Source organism: Nerophis lumbriciformis, linkage group LG22 (assembly GCF_033978685.3).
Source record: "Nerophis lumbriciformis linkage group LG22, RoL_Nlum_v2.1, whole genome shotgun sequence".
Taxonomy (NCBI): domain Eukaryota; kingdom Metazoa; phylum Chordata; class Actinopteri; order Syngnathiformes; family Syngnathidae; genus Nerophis; species Nerophis lumbriciformis.
The window spans coordinates 42,577,817-42,598,840 of NC_084569.2; the positions used below are offsets into that span (position 1 = coordinate 42,577,817).

At 43.9% G+C, this 21,024-nt stretch overlaps 1 protein-coding gene across 1 annotated transcript; it reads left to right on the forward strand.

The window, feature by feature from the left end:
* The first annotated feature begins 6,892 nt into the window (after positions 1–6,892).
* LOC133615373 (uncharacterized) lies at positions 6,893–20,364 on the forward strand. The gene is made up of 5 exons (XM_061973921.2): positions 6,893–7,601; positions 12,595–12,846; positions 12,910–13,209; positions 13,272–13,483; positions 19,643–20,364. The coding sequence occupies exons 1-5, from the start codon at positions 6,893–6,895 to the stop codon at positions 19,835–19,837; spliced, it is 1,668 nt and encodes a 555-aa protein (XP_061829905.2). The 3' UTR covers positions 19,838–20,364.
* Positions 20,365–21,024: the final 660 nt, after the last annotated feature.

A 21,024-nucleotide genomic window follows, 5' to 3' on the forward strand; every position in this document is an offset into this window, starting at 1 on the left:
CGAGTGGGGGAGGGGCGGCGGGAGAGTGGTACTGATGCTGCAGAAAACCAAGGGGGAGGGGCAAGTGATGCGGAGGGGAGAGCGCCGGTGCGCATGCGTCAACGACCCACTCCACGCACTGCTGTCCCACAGAATTCCGCCTCGCTGCCTTTTCACATGACGTATAAAATCATGTGGGTGCTTGATGTATAAAATCATGTGGATGATTGTATATATAATGTATAAAATCATGTGGATGATTGTATATATGATGTATAAAATCATGTGGATGATTGTATACATGATGTATAAAATCATGGGGATGATTCTATATATAATGTATAAAATCATGTGGATGATTGTATACGTGATGTATAAAATCATGTGGATGATTGTATACATGATGTATAAAATCATGTGGATGATTGTATACATGATGTATAAAATCATGTGGATGATTGTATACATGATGTATAAAATCATGTGGATAATTGTATACATGATGTATAAAATCATGTGGATGATTGTATTCATGATGTATAAAATCATGTGGATGATTGTATACATGATGTATAAAATCATGTGGATGATTGTATACATGATGTATAAAATCATGGGGATGATTGTATACATGATGTATAAAATCATGGGGATGATTGTATATATAATGTATAAAATCATGTGGATGATTGTATACATGATGTATAAAATCATGGGGATGATTCTATATATAATGTATAAAATCATGTGGATGATTGTATACGTGATGTATAAAATCATGTGGATGATTGTATACATGATGTATAAAATCATGTGGATGATTGTATACATGATGTATAAAATCATGTGGATGATTGTATACATGATGTATAAAATCATGTGGATAATTGTATACATGATGTATAAAATCATGTGGATGATTGTATTCATGATGTATAAAATCATGTGGATGATTGTATACATGATGTATAAAATCATGTGGATGATTGTATACATGATGTATAAAATCATGGGGATGATTGTATACATGATGTATAAAATCATGGGGATGATTGTATATATAATGTATAAAATCATGTGGATGATTGTATACATGATGTATAAAATCATGTGGATGATTGTATATATAATGTATAAAATCATGTGGATGATTGTATATATAATGTATAAAATCATGTGGATGATTGTATATATGATGTATAAAATCATGTGCTTGATTGTATACATGATGTATAAAATCATGTGGATGATTGTATACATGATGTATAAAATCATGTGGATGATTGTATACATGATGTATAAAATCATGTGGATGATTGTATATATAATGTATAAAATCATGTGGATGATTGTATACCATCCATCCATCCACCTTCTTCCACTTATCCGAGGTCGGGTCGCGGGGGCAGCAGCCTAAGCAGGGAAGCCCAGACTTCCCTCTCCCCAGCCACTTGGTCCAGCTCTTCCCGGGGGATCCCGAGGTGTTCCCAGGCCAGCCGGGAGACATAGTCTTCCCAACGTGTCCTGGGTCTTCCCCGTGGCCTCCTACCGGTCAGACGTGCCCTAAACACCTCCCAAGGGAGGCGTTTGGGTGGCATCCTGACCAGATGCCCGAACCACCTCATCTGGCTCCTCTCCATGTGGAGGAGCAGCGGCTTTACTTTGAGCTCCCCCCGGATGGCAGAGCTTCTCACCCTATCTCTAAGGGAGAGCCCCGCCACTCGGCGGAGGAAACTCATTTCGGCCGCTTGTACCCGTGATCTTGTCCTTTCGGTCATGACCCAAAGCTCATGACCATAGGTGAGGATGGGAACGTAGATCGACCGGTAAATTGAGAGCTTTGCCTTCCGGCTCAGCTCCTTCTTCACCACAACGGATCGATACAGCGTCCGCATTACTGAAGACGCCGCACCGATCCGCCTGTCGATCTCACAATCCACTCATCCCTCACACGTGAACAAGACTCCCAGGTACTTGAACTCCTCCACTTGGGGCAGGGTCTCCTCCGCAACACAGAGATGGCACTCCACCCTTTTCCGGGCGAGAACCATGGACTCGGACTTGGAGGTGCTGATTCTCATCCCAGTCGCTTCACACTCAGCTGCGAACCGATCCAGTGAGAGCTGAAGATCCTGGCCAGATGAAGCCATCAGGACCACATCATCTGCAAAAAGCAGAGACCTAATCCTGCAGCCACCAAACCAGATCCCCTCAACGCCTTGACTGCGCCTAGAAATTCTGTCCATAAAAGTTCAGAACAGAATGGGTGACAAAGGGCAGCCTTGGCGGAGTCCAACCCTCACTGAAACGTGTACGACTTACTGCCGGCAATGCGGACCAAGCTCTGACACTGATCATACAGGGAGCGGACCGCCACAATCAGACAGTCCGATAACCCATACTCTCTGAGCACTCCCCACAGGACTTCCCGAGGGACACGGTCCAATGCCTTCTCCAAGTCCACAAAGCACATGTAGACTGGTTGGGCAAAGTCCCATGCACCCTCAAGGACCCTGCCCAGAGTATAGAGCTGGTCCACAGTTCCACGATCAGGACCAAAACCACACTGTTCCTCCTGAATCCGAGGTTGGACTATCCGGCGTAGCCTCCTCTCCAGTACACCTGAATAGACCTTACCGGGCAGGCTGAGGAGTGTGATCCCACGATAGTTGGAACACACCCTCCGGTTCCCCTTCTTAAAGAGAGGAACCACCACCCCGGTCTGCCAATCCAGAGGTACCGCCCCCGATGTCCACGCGATGCTGCAGAGTCTTGTTAACCAAGACAGCCTCACAGCATCCAGAGCCTTAAAGGGGAACATTATCACAATTTCAGAAGGGTTAAAACCATTAAAAATCAGTTCCCAGTGGCTTATTTTATTTTTCAAAGTTTTTTTCACAATTTTACCCATCACGCAATATCCCTAAAAAAAGCTTCAAAGTGCCTGATTTTAACCATCGTTATAAACACCCGTCCATTTTCCTGTGACGTCACATAGTGATGCCAACACAAACAAACATGGCGCATAGAACAGCAAGCTATAGCGACATTAGCTCGGATTCAGACTCGGATTTCAGCGGCTTAAGCGATCCAACAGATTACGCATGTATTGAAACGGATGGTTGTAGTGTGGAGGCAGGTAGCGAAAACCAAATTGAAAAAGAAACTGAAGCTATTGAGCCATATCGGTTTGAACCGTATGCAAGTGAAACCGACGGAAACGACACGACAGCCAGCGACACGGGAGAAAGCGAGGATGAATTCGGCGATCGCCTTCTAACCAACGATTGGTATGTGTTTGTTTGGTATTAAAGGAAACTAACAACTATGAACTAGGTTTACAGCATATGAAATACATTTGGCAACAACATGCACTTTGAGAGTGCAGACAGCCCAATTTTCATCAATTAATATATTCTGTAGACATACCCTCATCCGCTCTCTTTTCCTGAAAGCTGATCTGTCCAGTTTTGGAGTTGATGTCAGCAGGCCAGGGAAGCTAGGGTCGATATTCTTCTCTTGATCATCTTTGGGACGGTGTGAGCCAAGACATCCAGGGGGTTGAGCTCGCTCGTCTGCGGGAACAAACTGCCGCCATTGCTTGCCGTGCTACCGCACTCTCCAGTACTCCCTCGAGCGAATCCAAAAAGGGTGGGTACTCTGAGCTGCCGTTTGGCGCGTAAGTGCAAACCACAAGTCAGGACCCGTCCCCCCACCCGAAGGGGGAGGGAAGCTACCCTCTCGTCCACCGGGTCGAACTCCAACGTGCAGGCTTTGAGCCGGGGGGCAACAAGAATTGCCACCTCAGCCCGTCGCCTCTCACTGCCGGCAACGCAAGAGTGGAAGAGAGTCCAGCCCCTCTCAAGAGAACTGGTTCCGGAGCCCTTGCTGTCCGTCGAAGTGAGTCCGACTATATCTAGCCGGAACTTCTCGACCTCGCGCACTAGCTCAGGTGAGGTGACGTTCCACGTCCCAAGATCTAGCTTCTGTAGCCGAGGATCGGACCGCCAAGTGCCCTGCCTTCGGCTTCCGCCCAGCTCACACTGCACCCGACCTCTATGGCCCCTGCTATGGGTGGTGAGTCCATTGGAGGGGGGACCCACGTTGCCTCTTCGGGCCCCATGGGGACAGGCCCGGCCACCAGGCGCTCGCCATCGTGCCCCACCTCCGGGCCTGGCTCCAGAGGGGGACCCCGGTGACCCGCGTCCGGGCGAGGGAAATCTGGGTCCTTTGTTTTTATTCTTCATGGAGGTCTTCGAGCTGCTCTTTGTCTGATCCCTCACCTAGGACCAGTTTGTCTTGGGAGACCCTACCAGGGGGCATAGAAGCCCCCGGACAACATAGCTCCTAGGATCATTGGGACACGCAAACTCATCTACCACGTTAAGGTGGCAGCTCAGAGAGGAGGTTGTATACATGATGTATAAAATCATGTGGATGATTGTATACATGATGTATAAAATCATGTGGATGATTGTATACATGATGTATAAAATCATGTGGATGATTGTATACATGATGTATAAAAAATGTGGATGATTGTATACATCATGTATAAAATCATGTGGATGATTGTGTATATATAATGTATAAAATCATGTGGATGATTGTATACATGATGTATAAAAAATGTGGATGATTGTATACATGATGTATAAAATCATGTGGATGATTGACGTATAAAATCATTCAGTCATAAACCAAACATTATTCATATTCATACACCGAACATTTGTCAGTCATACACCAAACATTATACATATTCATACACCAAACATTATTCATATTCATACACCAAACATTATTTATGTTGATACACCAAACATTATTCATATTCATACACCAAACATTATTCATAGTCATACACCAAACATTATTCATATTCATACACCAAGCATTATTTATAATGATACACCAAACATTATTCCTAGTCATACATCAGTGTGGGAGCAGGTGGTGAAGTGTCTTGCCCAAGGACACAACAGCAGTGACTCGGATGGCAGAAGCTGGATTCGTACCAGCAACCCTCAAGTTCTTGGTTTGCCACTCTACCATCTGAGCCACGCTTGAAATTGAACTGTCAATCAAAATAAAGGAAGCAGGAAGAGATGATGACCTTTCTGAAACGCTTGCTCATTTGAAAAAAAACAGATCCTAAAGATGCCCTGCCATGAGGTGCACACTTGTCCAGGTGTACCTCGCCTTCCTTGTCCAGGTGTACGTCGCCTTCCTTGTCCAGGTGTACCTCGCCTTCCTTGTCCAGGTGTACCTCGCCTTCCTTGTCCAGGTGTACATCGCCTTCCTTGTCCAGGTGTACTTCGCCTTCCTTGTCCAGGTGTACTTCGCCTTTCTTGTCCAGGTGTACTTCGCCTTCCTTGTCCAGGTGTACTTCGCCTTCCTTGTCCAGGTGTACCTCGCCTTCCTTGTCCAGGTGTACCTCGCCTACCTTGTCCAGGGTGTACTTCGCCTTCCTTGTCCAGGTGTACCTCGCCTACCTTGTCCAGGTGTACTTCGCCTTCCTTGTCCAGGGTGTACCTCGTCTTCCTTGTCCAGGTGTACCTCGCCTTCCTTGTCCAGGTGTACTTCGCCTTCCTTGTCCAGGTGTACTTCGCCTTCCTTGTCCAGGTGTACATCGTCCTTCCTTGTCCAGGTGTACCTCGCCTACCTTGTCCAGGGTGTACTTCGCCTTCCTTGTCCAGGTGTACCTCGCCTACCTTGTCCAGGTGTACGTCGCCTACCTTGTCCAGGTGTATGTCGCCTTCCTTGTCCAGGTGTACGTCGCCTTCCTTGTCCAGGTGTACGTCGCCTACCTTGTCCAGGTGTACTTCGCCTACCTTGTCCAGGGTGTACCTCGCCTTCCTTGTCCAGGTGTACGTCGCCTACCTTGTCCAGGGTGTACTTCGCCTTCCTTGTCCAGGTGTACCTCGCCTACCTTGTCCAGGGTGTACCTCGCCTACCTTGTCCAGGTGTACGTCGCCTACCTTGTCCAGAGTGTACCTCGCCTACTTTGTCCAGGGTGTATCTCGTCTTCCTTGTCCAGGTGTACTTCGCCTTCCTTGTCCAGGGTGTACCTCGTCTTCCTTGTCCAGGTGTACTTCGCCTTCCTTGTCCAGGTGTACCTCGCCTTCCTTGTCCAGGGTGTACCTCGCCTACTTTGTCCAGGGTGTACCTCGTCTTCCTTGTCCAGGGTGTACCTCGCCTACCTTGTCCAGGTGTACTTCGCCTTCCTTGTCCAGGTGTACCTCGCCTTCCTTGTCCAGGGTGTACCTCGCCTACTTTGTCCAGGGTGTACCTCGTCTTCCTTGTCCAGGGTGTACCTCGCCTACCTTGTCCAGGTGTACATCGTCTTCTTCAGGTGGGATAGGCTCCAGTCACCCCCGCAACCCCGAGAGGGACAAGCGGTAGTAAATGGATAGATGGCTATGTAAAAGATGATTTGCGCGTGTGGCGCCCTCTGCTGGCCATTGAGGATAATACTGGCTAAAACGCCAAATGGATGAGCACAACATTAGGTACACGTTTACAACGTTTTGATGACGTAAAAGTGCAGCAGTCAAAAGTGACAGAAGATAATTGCAAATAAATCATAACTTTCTAACAATTGTGTTCTGTTTTACAATATGAGGATTGTGACTGGGCCAGCTTTTTCATTGTAATTCAGGTTCATTCTCCCTCACGCGATGGCTTCAGCCGTCATCACGTTGAAGGCACCAAAACCGTACAGCACGGAAGAAACGCGCACAGTAATGTGAGGGCTGTGGGTATGCTTGTGTGTTCTTTAATTATTTACATGCAACATAGTTGCAGGCAAAGACATTGTTTGTGACGTGTTGCCATGGCTACGAGGAGGCAAGCTAAACAAGCCACGACAAGAGGTGCAAGGTTCCTTTACAGAACAAAATGGCGCACAAACATGTGGGCCGGCAAAAAGCGCTGCGCCTTTACACGACTCTTTACGGTAGTTTCGGGGCGCCCCAGAAGAGTGCGCAGCCGCGGAGGAATACACTGCCGAAGAGGAGCCGAGCACAGCCGCGGAGGAATACACCGCCGAACAAGAGCCGTGCACAGCCGCGGAGGAATACACCGCCGAACAAGAGCCGTGCACAGCCGCGGAGGAATACACCGCCGAACAAGAGCCGTGCACAGCCGCGGAGGAATACACCGCCGAACAAGAAGCAAGCGGCGTGCGCGCAGCCCGAACAAGAAGCTAGCGGCTAGCTCCCTCGTAGCCCCGCGGGCCCACACGAACCTCGCTCGGCTACTTGACGATGAGCCAGCCGCTAGCATGAACGGCGCCGTGTACATCCCGTTCTTCCAGGGCCAGCTGGAGTCGGTTCTGGAGCAGGTGGTCCAGCTCGCCGTCCAGGAGATCAGCTCCACGGTGGGTTCCAGCCTGAACGCGCTCCTGCTCGAAGCCACCGTCAAGGAGAAGGAGAACCGCCGCCTCCAGCTCCGCCTTCAGGCGTGGGAGGACCGCGGCCGAGCCCATGGCGGCCCCAAGCAGAAGGCGGCGGCCGAAGAGAAGCTGGACGGCGGCAGGACTAAGCTCGAGCGACCGCTGGGCGCACAACCCCGCGGTCCTCCCGACGTCGCCCGCCTGGAGCAGAGGAGCCGCGTCGTGGGTATGTAGCACGCACGCGCTAACTGGTCGCGCCCCCGGCACGTTGCGTAACCGCGCGCAAGACATGACACGCGAGTCCAGAGTGATGCGTGGGGGAGGGGTGCAATTATATTGCTGCCTGCCACTTACCCCGGAAGTTGGAAGTTGGCGCTCGAATGACGTCACAGCCCAGTTGTGAGCGGTCGGAAATCAAGATGGCTACATCCATCGATCCATCCATTTATACCGCTTATTCCCTTCGGGGGCGCTGGAGCCTATCTCAGCTACAATCGGGCGGAAGGCGGGGTACACCCTGGACAAGTCGCCACCTCATCGCAGGGCCAACACAGATAGACAGACAACATTCACACTCACATTCACACACTAGTGCCAATTTGGTGTTGCCAATCAACTTATCCCCAAGCAGAGGTGGGTAGAGTAGCCAGAAATTGTACTCAAGTAAGAGTACTGTTACTTTAGAGATTTATTACTCAAGTAAAAGTAAGGAGTAGTCACCCAAATATTTACTTGAGTAAAAGTAAAAAGTATGTTGTGAAAAAACTACTCAAGTACTGAGTAACTGATGAGTAACATACACACACACACACACATATATATATATATATATATACATATATATATATATATATATATATATATATATATATATATATATATACATATACTATCATATATACCAGGGGTCCTCAAGTACAAATCTTGAAGGTCCACAAATGTTTTTTTGAAACAGGCTGGGTCCGTTTATTATCGGTCAAGCTTATATAGTAGCAGGAGGTAGGTAGTTTAACATTTTCTTAAAATTAACAAAAATAAAACAAATATCCAATAAAATACATGAAATATTTTCTTTGAAACAAAAATAAATAAGAACTTTGAAAAAATGTGTCTTCTGCATTTGACCCATCCCTTGATCACCCCCTGGGAGGTGAGGGGAGCAGTGGGCAGCAGTGGCGCTGCGCCCGCGAATAATTTTTGGTGATTTAACCCCCAATTCCAACCCTTGATGCTGAGTGCCAAGCAGGGAGGTAATGGGTCCCATTTTTATAGTCTTTGGTATGACTCGGCCGGGGTTTGAACCCACAACCTACCGATCTCAGGGCGGACACTCTAACCACTAGGCCACTGAAAAGAATGCTGGTATGAGCTTTTAAACATAACCCGTTAACTGCTGCCAATCAAATGGTGAATAAGATACTCTTTAGGGTTCATATGTTTGTAAATCTGACTGTGATGAAGTCAGTGCCTCACCAGCCATCAACCTCACCGCACGTCACTGCTCTGTTGCTATTTGTTGTTGTGTCATAGATTTAACAAAAATCTTGCTTGATGTTTCATATGACTTTTTCAGCCTCGTGATTTCTTTTTTTCTTAGCTCTGAATCATGAGGAAATGTCTCTTCAAATTCGCGGTGCTCTTTCAGATAGTGACGCTTAAGATTTTCACTTTTCACCAGAGCAACAGCACTGTTGCATATTAGACACATTGGTCTGGTACTTGCAGTAGGTAGGATGAAAACATATTGCTCTGTCCATTCTTCCTTGAAACGTCGGTTTTCCCTGTCCACCTTTCTTTTACCAGCCTGAGCCAACTTGGAGCATGCCATTGTGATTTGATTCACATTCAGTGACTGACGAGTGAACAGTTAGCGAAGTAGCGATACGAGACAACTGTGTGCCTGCAGCGAAAGGTTCCATATGCACTGTGCACATGTGTATGACCCAGGTGGTAACAGCCTATCAGCGCGTCGTTGTGATAGAGATGACAACCCATACCCCGGAATTAGCCAATCAGAGTGGCGTTCTCTCGCTCTCACTCCGTCTCTCTCTCTTTCTCTCTCTGAGAGAGAGAGAGAGACGGAGTGAGTGAGACACGAGAAATGTAAACGAAACGTGGAGATATTTGACTAAAAACAACAAAGAACGTTGACTTGCGCTAGCGATAACTCACAGATAAATACAATTATTATATTTTTTTATAATAATTATAATTATAATAATAAAACATTTTATTTATTTTTATTTATTTTTATTTTTTTACTATAATTCGTGCTGGGTCCGGACGGACACGTCGCTGGGTCCGGACATGGACCGCGGTCCGCCTGTTGAGGATCACTGATATATACAGTATATAATTTATATGTATTTATTTTGCTGTTTTTGTTTACATGTTAAAAATGTTTTAGTGAATATACATGCATGTTTAACATATAGATTCCTTTCTTTCATGAAGACTAGAATATAAGTTGGTGTATTACCTGATTCTGATGACTTGCATTGATTGTAATCAGACAGTAGTGATGATAACGTCCACGTTTTCAAATGGAGGAGAAGAAAAGTTCCTCCTTTCTGTCTAATACCACATGAAAGTGGTGGGTTTTTGGCATCTTATTTGTCCAGCTTCCATATTCGTTTTTATACACTTTACAAGAAATATATTGGCGTCAAACTCCTTAGCTTGCTAGCTTGTTTGCGCTGGCTTTCGGAGACTCTTGTTTTGAAAGCGCAGGCGCGATGGAGCGGCACTTTTATTGTGAAGACAGGAACTGTGCAGTCAGTCTTTAGGCTTTTGACGGGATGTACGGTTGAAATAAAAAAGTATCTTTTTTCCTTCACACTTTTGATTGATTGATTGGAACTTTTATTAGTAGATTGCACAGTACAGTACATATTCCGTACAATTGACCACTAAATGGTAACACCCCAATAAGTTTTTCAACTTGTTTAAGTCAGGTCATGTGACCACCTGGCTCTGTTTGATTGGTCCAACGTCACCAGTGACTACATCTGATTGGTGGAACGAAGTGAAGCGTCACCAGTAAGGCAGGCACTTTGAAAGTCTGTCTAAAAGACCAAAACAAACAAAGCGTGCATTAACAGATCGATAAAAATTAGTAGCGAGTAGCGAGCTGAATGTAGATAAAAGTAGCGGAGTAAAAGTAGCGTTCCTTCTCTATAAATATACTTAAGTAAAAGTAAAAGTATGTTGCATTAAAACTACTCTTAGAAGTACAATTTATCCCAAAAGTTACTCAAGTAGATGTAACGGAGTAAATGTAGCGCGTTACTACCCACCTCTGTCCCCGGGTGCATGTCTTTTTGGAGGTGGGAGGAATTCGGAGTAGAACCCACGCAGTCACGGGGAGAACATGCAAACTCCACACAGAAAGATCCCGAGCCTGGGATTGAACCCCAGACTACCCTGCACCTTCGTATTGTGAGGCAGACGCACTAACCCCTCTACATCCACCAAAGCTATTTTGGTGCTTGCCTTGTATGAATAGAAACTCTTTCTGCAACCTTCAAGCACGCTGGATGATGAGGGCAAACACGCTATTGCTATAAATGCAGTGACGACACCATATACAGGTAAAAGCCAGTAAATTAGAATATTTTGAAAAACTTGATTTATTTCAGTAATTGCATTCAAAAGGTGTAACTTGTACATTATATTTATTCATTGCACACAGACTGATGCATTCAAATGTTTATTTCATTTAATTTTGATGATTTGAAGTGGCAACAAATGAAAATCCAAAATTCCGTGTGTCACAAAATTAGAATATTACTTAAGGCTAATACAAAAAAGGGATTTTTAGAAATGTTGGCCAACTGAAAAGTATGAAAATGAAAAATATGAGCATGTACAATACTCAATACTTGGTTGGAGCTCCTTTTGCCTCAATTACTGCGTTAATGCGGCGTGGCATGGAGTCGATGAGTTTCTGGCACTGCTCAGGTGTTATGAAGCATGAAGCATGAAGTGCTCTAAAACTTGCTGGTAGACGGCTGCGTTGACCCTGGATCTCAGGAAACAGAGTGGACCGACACCAGCAGATGACATGGCACCCCAAACCATCACCCAACCATGCAAATTTTGCATTTCCTTTGGAAATCGAGGTCCCAGAGTCTGGAGGAAGACAGGAGAGGCACAGGATCCACGTTGCCTGAAGTCTAGTGTAAAGTTTCCGCCATCAGTGATGGTTTGGGGTGCCATGTCATCTGCTGGTGTCGGTCCACTCTGTTTCCTGAGATCCAGGGTCAACGCAGCCGTCTACCAGCAAGTTTTAGAGCACTTCATGCTTCCTGCTGCTGACCTGCTCTATGGAGATGGAGATTTCAAGTTCCAACAGGACTTGGCGCCTGCACACAGCGCAAAATCTACCCGTGCCTGGTTTACGGAGCATGGTATTTCTGTTCTAAATTGGCCCGCCAACTCCCCTGACCTTAGCCCCATAGAAAATCTGTGGGGTATTGTGAAAAGGAAGATGCAGAATGCCAGACCCAAAAACGCAGAAGAGTTGAAGGCCACTATCAGAGCAACCTGGGCTCTCATAACACCTGAGCAGTGCCAGAAACTCATCGACTCCATGCCACGCCGCATTAACGCAGTAATTGAGGCAAAAGGAGCTCCAACCAAGTATTGAGTATTGTACATGCTCATATTTTTCATTTTCATACTTTTCAGTTGGCCAACATTTCTAAAAATCCCTTTTTTGTATTAGCCTTAAGTAATATTCTAATTTTGTGACACACGGAATTTTGGATTTTCATTTGTTGCCACTTCAAATCATCAAAATTAAATGAAATAAACATTTGAATGCATCAGTCTGTGTGCAATGAATAAATATAATGTACAAGTTACACCTTTTGAATGCAATTACTGAAATAAATCAAGTTTTTCAAAATATTCTAATTTACTGGCTTTTACCTGTAGAATAGGAAGTACTTTATTGATCCCTGGGGGAAATTCAGCACCACTATGTGGCTGATTTACTGTGACATAAAGGAATGAAAAGTGCCAATAACAGTTATATAAGGTCAATGTTTACATCTTCAAAACAAACTACAATGCTCCGACTTTCCGACCTCTAACACCGCTCCAGTTAAATTTCCCACTTCCCAGTACAAGTGGAACGCACAATAAGTCTCTGGCCACGCGGTCTCCCGGGTCAGAGGACACAGCTCTTTTGTTAATGGTCTGGTTTGGTCCCCCAGACCAGCTCAAGGCGGTCATGGAGCAGGTCCTGGACTTCGCCATGCGCGAGCTGAAGAAGATCGTGGAAGCCTCGTTTGACGACCTTCTGCTGGAAATCACCAAGAAGGAGCAGGAGCAACAAGCGCTAGAGGACAAGCTGGAACAGAGGGGCGGAGGAACCAGAGCAGGACCACGGCGAGGGTCCGAGAACGACTCCGTGTCACCCAGCGGGTCGGAGGATGCTCGCGAGGATCCGCCAGCCGTGACCGCCGGTGCGTTTGTCTATCAAATAATGTCGTCGCACTCACTGTCTCCGCCTCTTTTCCGCTTCACAGACCCCGCCCATCGTCCAGACATATCCGTCTCCCAGGACTGGGTCCCCATCCTGGACAAAGTCTTTGGACAGAGGTGGTGCAGCGATGACTGGCGGGTCAAAGAGTCTGCAGGAGGGGGAGGGCCCGGCGGGCCAGATGTGCCGCCGCCTCCAGTTACCCTGGAGACGCTGGAGCCTTCTCCGTCGTCCCCGCAGCAGGACCCCCGCTGGACGCCGTTGGAGGACATGGATGTGTTGTCCCCTGACGAGGACACCGGGGGCGGGGCCAGACCCTCCTCTGCACCTCCGCTGAGCCCGTCAGGTGAGGACGCCCTTGTCCTTTTGTCAATCAAGGAGTCTCCTGACAGCTTGCCTCCCGCACAGGAAGTTTAGGTCGCCGCTCGTCTGCCTCCATGTTGCAGCGCCTGCTGACGTTACCGTCTCAGCTGCTGGACGACCACCACGACCCGGGTGGCGCTCGCAAGAAGCCTCAGGAGGTCAAGGACGGTCGTGACGACGGCGGCGGCAGGACGCCTGGCCACGCCTCCTCGTCTCCCTTGACAACTGAGGAGGAGGAGGATGGGAAAAGGAAGAAGGTACTGCTGCTATAATCATAATAATAATGACAATATGAACAATAATAATAATAATAATAATAATGCTTTGGCATGTCATCAAAAGGTATGGTCATATTTGTAATATTTAATAATTAGCAGAGGTGTGGACTCGAGTCACATGACTTGGACTCGAGTCAGACTCGAGTCATGAATTTGATGACTTTAGACTCGACTTGACAAAATGTAAAAAGACTTGCAACTCGACTTAGACTTTAACATCAATGACTTGTGACTTCACTTGGACTTGAGCCTTTTGAATTGACATGACTTGACATGACTTGCTACTTTCCCCAAAACCCAAAGATGAAAAAGTTATTCGGGAGCGCTCCGTATTTTTCATTGTGTACTTGTCTATCAGCGTTGCGTGTGTCAGCTGGTGTGCTCTCAGTACAACAGCCAATCAAATTAGATCTACTTTGTTTTCATCACACAGCATTCATCCAATCAAATTGCAGGACAACCAACGAAGAAGACATGTCCAAACCACACGCCAGTGAACAAAAAATGATACCTAAAATAATTTCGTTTGGGTATAAAAATTACGAGGTGGTCAACACAAAACGGTTTGCAGTATGCAACACATGCGGTTCCAAAATGACTGATGGAGAGGCAACAACTTCCAACTTCGTCCGGCATTTGAAGTTGCACAAAGAAGGGTAAGTTTTGAATGTAAGATAACGTTTATTGGCTAAGTAACGTGACTTTTATTTGCTGTGTAGTTAAATCAGTGAGGCTGTAAACTCACTGCTAACGTTATAACGTTATTGCAAACACGGGAATCTGTTGCAGTTCACTACCTTATTCATACTTTTTGTTCAGTGATTTTTTTTAAGCAGGGTTACGTTAGTCAATATATCACACGTAACGTTAGACGGCGGTCAGCAGCACTGCGTATTTTAGCCACCTAAAAAAAGACAAAAATAGTAAAATAAAGGTCAGTTAAAATGTATACTATATTATGAATATGTGTACCGTTTTAGCTAGCTTTCTGACATACTGTTGGTTGTTTACCTCAGTGGTCCCCAACCACCGGGCCGCGGCCCGGTACTGGTCCGTGGATCGATTGGTATCGGGCCGCACAAGAAATAATTTTTATTTTTTTAAATTTTTTTAATTAAATCAACATAAAAAACACAAGATACACTTACAAGTAGTGCACCAACCCAAAACAACTCTCTCCCCCCTTTTGTTCTGGGCATTGAACATGAAGACTCTTCCTTCACTGTTCCAAGTGGCCATGAGAGTCTTGGCAGTGCCTGCCTCCAGTGCTCCAGTGGAGCGAGTTTTCAGCCATGGTGGCATCATACTACGCCCCCATCGTGCACAAATGACTGACAGACTCTTGGCTAATTTGGTCTTTTGCAAATGCAATGCAGCATAGGGCCCTGACATATAAAAAGTACAACTTTTTTGTTATGTTCACGTATATGTCATGTTTTTTCAATGTTAACACTTTTGTACAAATAAGTACATTTGCACTTTATTTTTCAATGTGTTTGTTCTGTAAAGGAATGAGTTAATGTTTAAAATGACTGGTTAATAGTGCTATTATAAAGTGCAATGTCAGCACAATTTTCTTTCCTGCAATTTAAAATGCACTTGTTTTAATAAATAAATACAGCGTTTGAAAAGCATACACAATCTGTGTTAATATATTAGTCTGTGGTTAAAAGGACTTGAAAGGACTCGAAACTCAAAATGCAGGACTTAGGACTTGACTTGAGACTTTCCAGTCTTGACTTTGGACTTGACTCGGGGATTGCCTGTCTTGACTCGGGACTTGACTCGGACTTGAGGGCAAAGACTTGAGACTTACTTGTGACTTGCAAAACAATGACTTGGTCCCACCTCTGATAATTAGTACAGGCAAAGCTGTGATGGCGGCCACAAACATGTCAGAGAAAAACACTTTCAGTAGGCATGGAAACATAGTTCTGCTGTTTTTTTGTACCAGTTCCTAATTGGGTCGGCAACCCAAAATGTTGAAAGACCAAAACCAAAAAAAAAAAAACATCTGTCTGGAGCTACAAAACTTAGTCTTCTATAAGTGTTATAATGAAGACAACACATGATGTAAGTGTCTATATTAGCCTACTATCAAAATGACTTTAAAAGTCTTATATAGTGTTACCGTATTTTCCGCACTATAAGGCGCACCTAAAAACCTCCAATTTCCTCAAAAGCTGACAATCCGCCTTATAATCCGATGCGCCTTATATATGGACCAATATTGAGCCACAACAGGTCTCGCAACTACAGTAACTACGCCGACTTCATTTTCCCCCTCCACGGCTGCTTACTTTAGAAGAAGAAGCGCTTCTTCTACAGGAGAAAATGAAGTCGGCGGCTGCTTGCCGTAGAAGAAGAAGAAGCGCTTCTTTTACGGGGGAAAATAAAGTACCGTAGTTGCGAGACCTAAACTTTATATAAAGACCCACAAATGTCTCCTATTAAGAGACACGCTTACGACGCAGAGTTTAAAGTCAAGGCGATCAGTCACGCAGTACAACGCAGGAATAGAGAATTGAACATTAAGGAATGAATGGAGTGGAAGTGGAGGAAGCAACGTGATGACCTGCGCCAAGTAAAGAAGACTAAACACAGTTTCCGAGGGAACAAAGCGAGATGGCTACAGTTGGAGGACAAACTGGAACAGAGAGCAGCAAGTAGAAGTGTCAGTACAATCACTATTTGTTTTGTTGACATTCCCTTTAGCGCAGCTCCATCTAATGGATGCATAATGTAACCCCAGCCTCTACTGTAGCCTCTATTCTATGCGCCTTATAATGCGGTGCGCCTTATATATGAACAAAGTTTTAAAATACGCCATTCATTGAAGGTGCGCCTTATAGTGCGGAAAATACGCTATAATGAAGGCAACACATGATGTAAGTGTCTATATTAGATATATTAGCCTACTATCAAAATGACTTTAGAAGTCTTATATATGTGTTATATGAATGCAACACATGATGTAAGTGTCTATATTAGCTATATTAGCCTACTATCAAAATGACTTTAATTATATAAGTGTTATAATGAAGGCAACACATGATGTGTCTATATTAGCTATATTAGCCTACTATCAAAATGACTTTAAAAGTCTTATATAAGTGTTATAATGAATGCAACACATGATGTAAGTGTCTATATTAGCCTACTATCAAAATGACTTAAAGCCTTATATAAGTGTTATAATGAAGGCAACACATGATGTGTCTATATTAGCTATATTAGCCTACTATCAAAATGACTTTAAAAGTCTTATATATGTGTTATAATGAATGCAACACATGATGTAAGTGTCTATATTAGCCTACTATCAAAATGACTTAAAGCCTTATATAAGTGTTATAATAAAGGCAACACATGATGTAAGTGTCTATATTAGCTATATTAGCCTACTATCAAAATGACTTTAATTATATAAGTGTTATAATGAAGGCAACACATGATGTGTCTATATTAGTTGTATTAGCCTACTATCAAAATGACTTTAAAAGTCTTATATATGTGTTATAATGAATGCAACACATGATGTAAGTGTCTATATTTGCTATATTAGCCTACTATCAAAATGACTTAGTCTTATATAAGTGTTATAATGAAGACAACACATGATGTAAGTGTCTATATTAGCTATATTAGCCTACTATCAAAATGACTTTAATTATATAAGTGTTATAATGAAGGCAACACATGATGTGTCTATTAGCTATATTAGCCTACTATCAAAATGACTTTAAAAGTCTTATATAAGTGTTATAATGAATGCAACACATGATGTAAGTGTCTATATTAGCCTACTATCAAAATGACTTAAAGCCTTATATAAGTGTTATAATGAAGGCAACACATGATGTAAGTGTCTATATTAGCTATATTAGCCTACTATCAAAATGACTTTAATTATATAAGTGTTATAATGAATGCAACACATGATGTAAGTGTCTATATTAGCTATATTAGCCTACTATCAAAATGACTTTAATTATATAAGTGTTATAATGAATGCAACACATGATGTGTCTATATTAGTTATATTAGCCTACTATCAAAATGACTTTAAAAGTCTTATATATGTGTTATAATGAATGCAACACATGATGTGTCTATATTAGCTATATTAGCCTACTATCAAAATGACTTAAAGTCTTATATAAGTGTTATAATGAAGACAACACATGATGTAAGTGTCTCTATTAGCTATATTAGCCTACTATCAAAATGACTTTAATTATATAAGTGTTATAATGAATGCAACACATGATGTAAGTGTCTATATTAGCTATATTAGCCTACTATCAAAATGACTTAAAGTCTTATATAAGTGTTATAATGAAGGCAACACATGATGTGTCTATATTAGTTATATTAGCCTACTATCAAAATGACTTTAAAAGTCTTATATATGTGTTATAATGAATGCAACACATGATGTAAGTGTCTCTATTAGCTATATTAGCCTACTATCAAAATGACTTTAATTATATAAGTGTTATAATGAAGGCAACACATGATGTAAGTGTCTATATTAGCTATATTAGCCTACTATCAAAATGACTGTTTTGCAGGCTGACATAAATCTTTGTTGACAAAAATGTTGAAATGTAATATTTATTCTGCACATTTTCACAACATTGGAAGACATGCACCTGGGGATAGGCCCCTCCCACCTCCAAAGACATGCACCTGGGGATAGGCCCCTCCCACCTCCAAAGACATGCACCTGGGGATAGGCCCCTCCCACCTCCAAAGACATGCACCTGGGGATAGGTTGATTGGCAACACTAAATGGTCCCTAGTGTGTGAATGTTGTCTCTGTGTTGGCCCCGCGATGAGGTGGCGACTTGTCCAGGGTGTACACCGCCTTCCGCCCGAATGCAGCTGAGATAGGCTCCAGCACCCCCCGCGACCCTGAGAGGGACAAGCGGTAGAAAATGAATGGATGGATGGATGGAAAACATTAGTAATAACTTCTTTTAATGGATTTATTACAATCGTTGCTAGCTGGGTAATGTTCGCTGTGGTCTGGAACAACATGGCACACAAACGACTATCAAAAATGCAGCCAATATTACATACAGATAATGTGTTATGAGACATGCAAATATAAATTAAATACATAAGAAAATAAAATGAGCTCAAATATACCTACACACGAGGCATGATGAAGCAGTATGTACATATAGCTAGTCCAAGTAGCATGTTAGCATGGATTAGTCTTACTGCCGAGGCTCCAGACAATCAAATCAATCAAGGTTTATTTGTACAACATCACAATGGTGGACAAAGTGCTTTACAGGACAAATAAGTAAGACCACACATATTAAAACAGTAATAATAAACACTTGTTAAAAGCCTATTTAAACAAAGGATTTTAGTTGAGATTTAAAAACTTCGAACTCTGTGATGGCTCGCATCTCAGGTGGGAGGGAGTTCCATAACTTGAACGATCACCCCATTTTTTAAAGTGTAGTCCTTGGTACTTCCAAAGATGTGTGTAAGGATGAGCGCAGATTCCTTGGTGGGTGGCCAACAACTTTACATTTTATAAGGTAATGATTGGACATTACTTTAGTGTACAGGAGTACCATACCTTTGGAGGTGGTGCAATTACTACCATTGCGATGCGTGGATTCATTTATTATTTGTGTAAGACCACAGCTATCAATTATAGTCTGGAGCGCCACGCACGGAGGGTCTGAAGGGGTATTCATATGAATATTAAAATCCCCCTTCATAATTATATTATCTGCGTGCGTCACTAGATCAGCGACAAACTCTGAAAATTCACTGATAAAGTCTGAATAGGGTGATAGATAACAGCCAGGTAGAGAGGTAGCGGTGTGACAGACCTCGTAGTGAGGTAAGCACCTCAAATTATTTATATTTATTACTTACGTTAGGGGTAAGGTTAAGGTTTTCATTGTATATTAGTGTGACCCCTCCACCCCTTTTAAGGGGGACGGGCAACATGTGCACTCGTATATTTAGGAGAAGATGCCTCGTTAAGCGGGAAAAATGTATGTGGTTTTAGCCAAGTCTCACTGAGACCAATGACGTTAAGATTGTTGTCCCTAATGACCTCATTAACTAATCGCGCTTGATGATTGTTGGACTTGTTTCTGTGTGCAGAAGAAGCGACGTAAGCTTTGGTCCCAGTGTGACGACTGCGGCCGAAGGTTCAGTCACGTCTCCACGCTGGGTGCTCACGCCGCCAACGCCACAGTTGGTTGCCCGCCAGCTCAGTGTTCAGAGTGCGGTCTCAGTGGCCAACATCCTGTGAAAGCCAGAGGAGGCGAGAAGGATGGAGGAGGCGCTCAAAGATGAACGCACTTAAGTGATGACCTGGCAGCTTTGCTCCCAGATGGTTTTCACCACGGACAACAAGAACACAAAGTGCAGCATGGCTTGGTTCTTGAGGTTCCTACTCTGACAGGCCAAGATCAGTGAAAAGGTTCACATTAAACCAGTTCACTGGACTTCCTGCTTGCTCATTGCAAGAAAATGTGGAATCAGAACAATGCCAACGTTAAGATTGCAAACTTGTTTTGTCAAAACAGGAAATGGATCCACACCACTTCCTGCGGGATTGCTTGGATAATTTCCTACTTTGTCACCAGATGTCATGTGACCGATAACGTTGTCTTCATGACAATGTTTTTTAAAAACTTGTCAATTTTCCTCTGGATCTATCTATTGGATGATGATAATGAAGATTAGGATGGACCTTTCTGACCCTGGACTTGGATCAACTGGAGATTAGGATGGACCGTCCCACCTCTGGACTTGGATCAACCGGAGATTAGAATGGACCTTCCTAATTCTGGACTTGATCAATTGGAGATTAGGATGGACCTTCCTAACTCTGGATTTGGATCAACTGGAGATTAGGATGGACCTTCCTAACTCTGGACTTGGATCAACTGGAGATTAGGATGGACCTTCCAAACTCTGGACTTGGATCAACCGGAGATTAGGATGGACCTTCCAAACTCTGGACTTGGATCAACTGGAGATTAGAATGGACCTTCCTAATTCTGGACTTGATCAATTGGAGATTAGGATGGACCGTCCTAACTCTGGATTTGGATCAACTGGAGATTAGAATGGACCTTCCTAATTCTGGACTTGATCAACTGGAGATTAGGATGGACCGTCCTAACTCTGGATTTGGATCAACCGGAGATTAGAATGGACCTTCCTAATTCTGGACTTGATCAATTGGAGATTAGGATGGACCGTCCTAACTCTGGATTTGGATCAACTGGAGATTAGAATGGACCTTCCTAATTCTGGATTTGATCAACTGGAGATTAGGATGGACCGTCCTAACTCTGGATTTGGATCAAACTGGAGATTAGAATGGACCTTCCTAATTCTGGACTTGATCAACTGGAGATTAGGATGGACTGTCCTAACTCTGGATTTGGATCAATTGGAGATTAGAACGGACCTTCCTAACCCCGGACTTGGATCAACTGGTGTTTATCTCTGAAGGGTGAGCAATTTATTAC

Coding starts and splice junctions, on each gene's coding strand:
- LOC133615373 (XM_061973921.2), top strand. CDS start 6,893: ATGTGGGCCGGCAAAAAGCGCTGCGCCTTTACACGACTCTTTACGGTA. Junction 7,602..12,594: donor GCAGAGGAGCCGCGTCGTGG/GTATGTAGCACG, acceptor TTGGTCCCCCAG/ACCAGCTCAAGGCGGTCATG. Junction 13,210..13,271: donor ACCTCCGCTGAGCCCGTCAG/GTGAGGACGCCC, acceptor CCTCCCGCACAG/GAAGTTTAGGTCGCCGCTCG.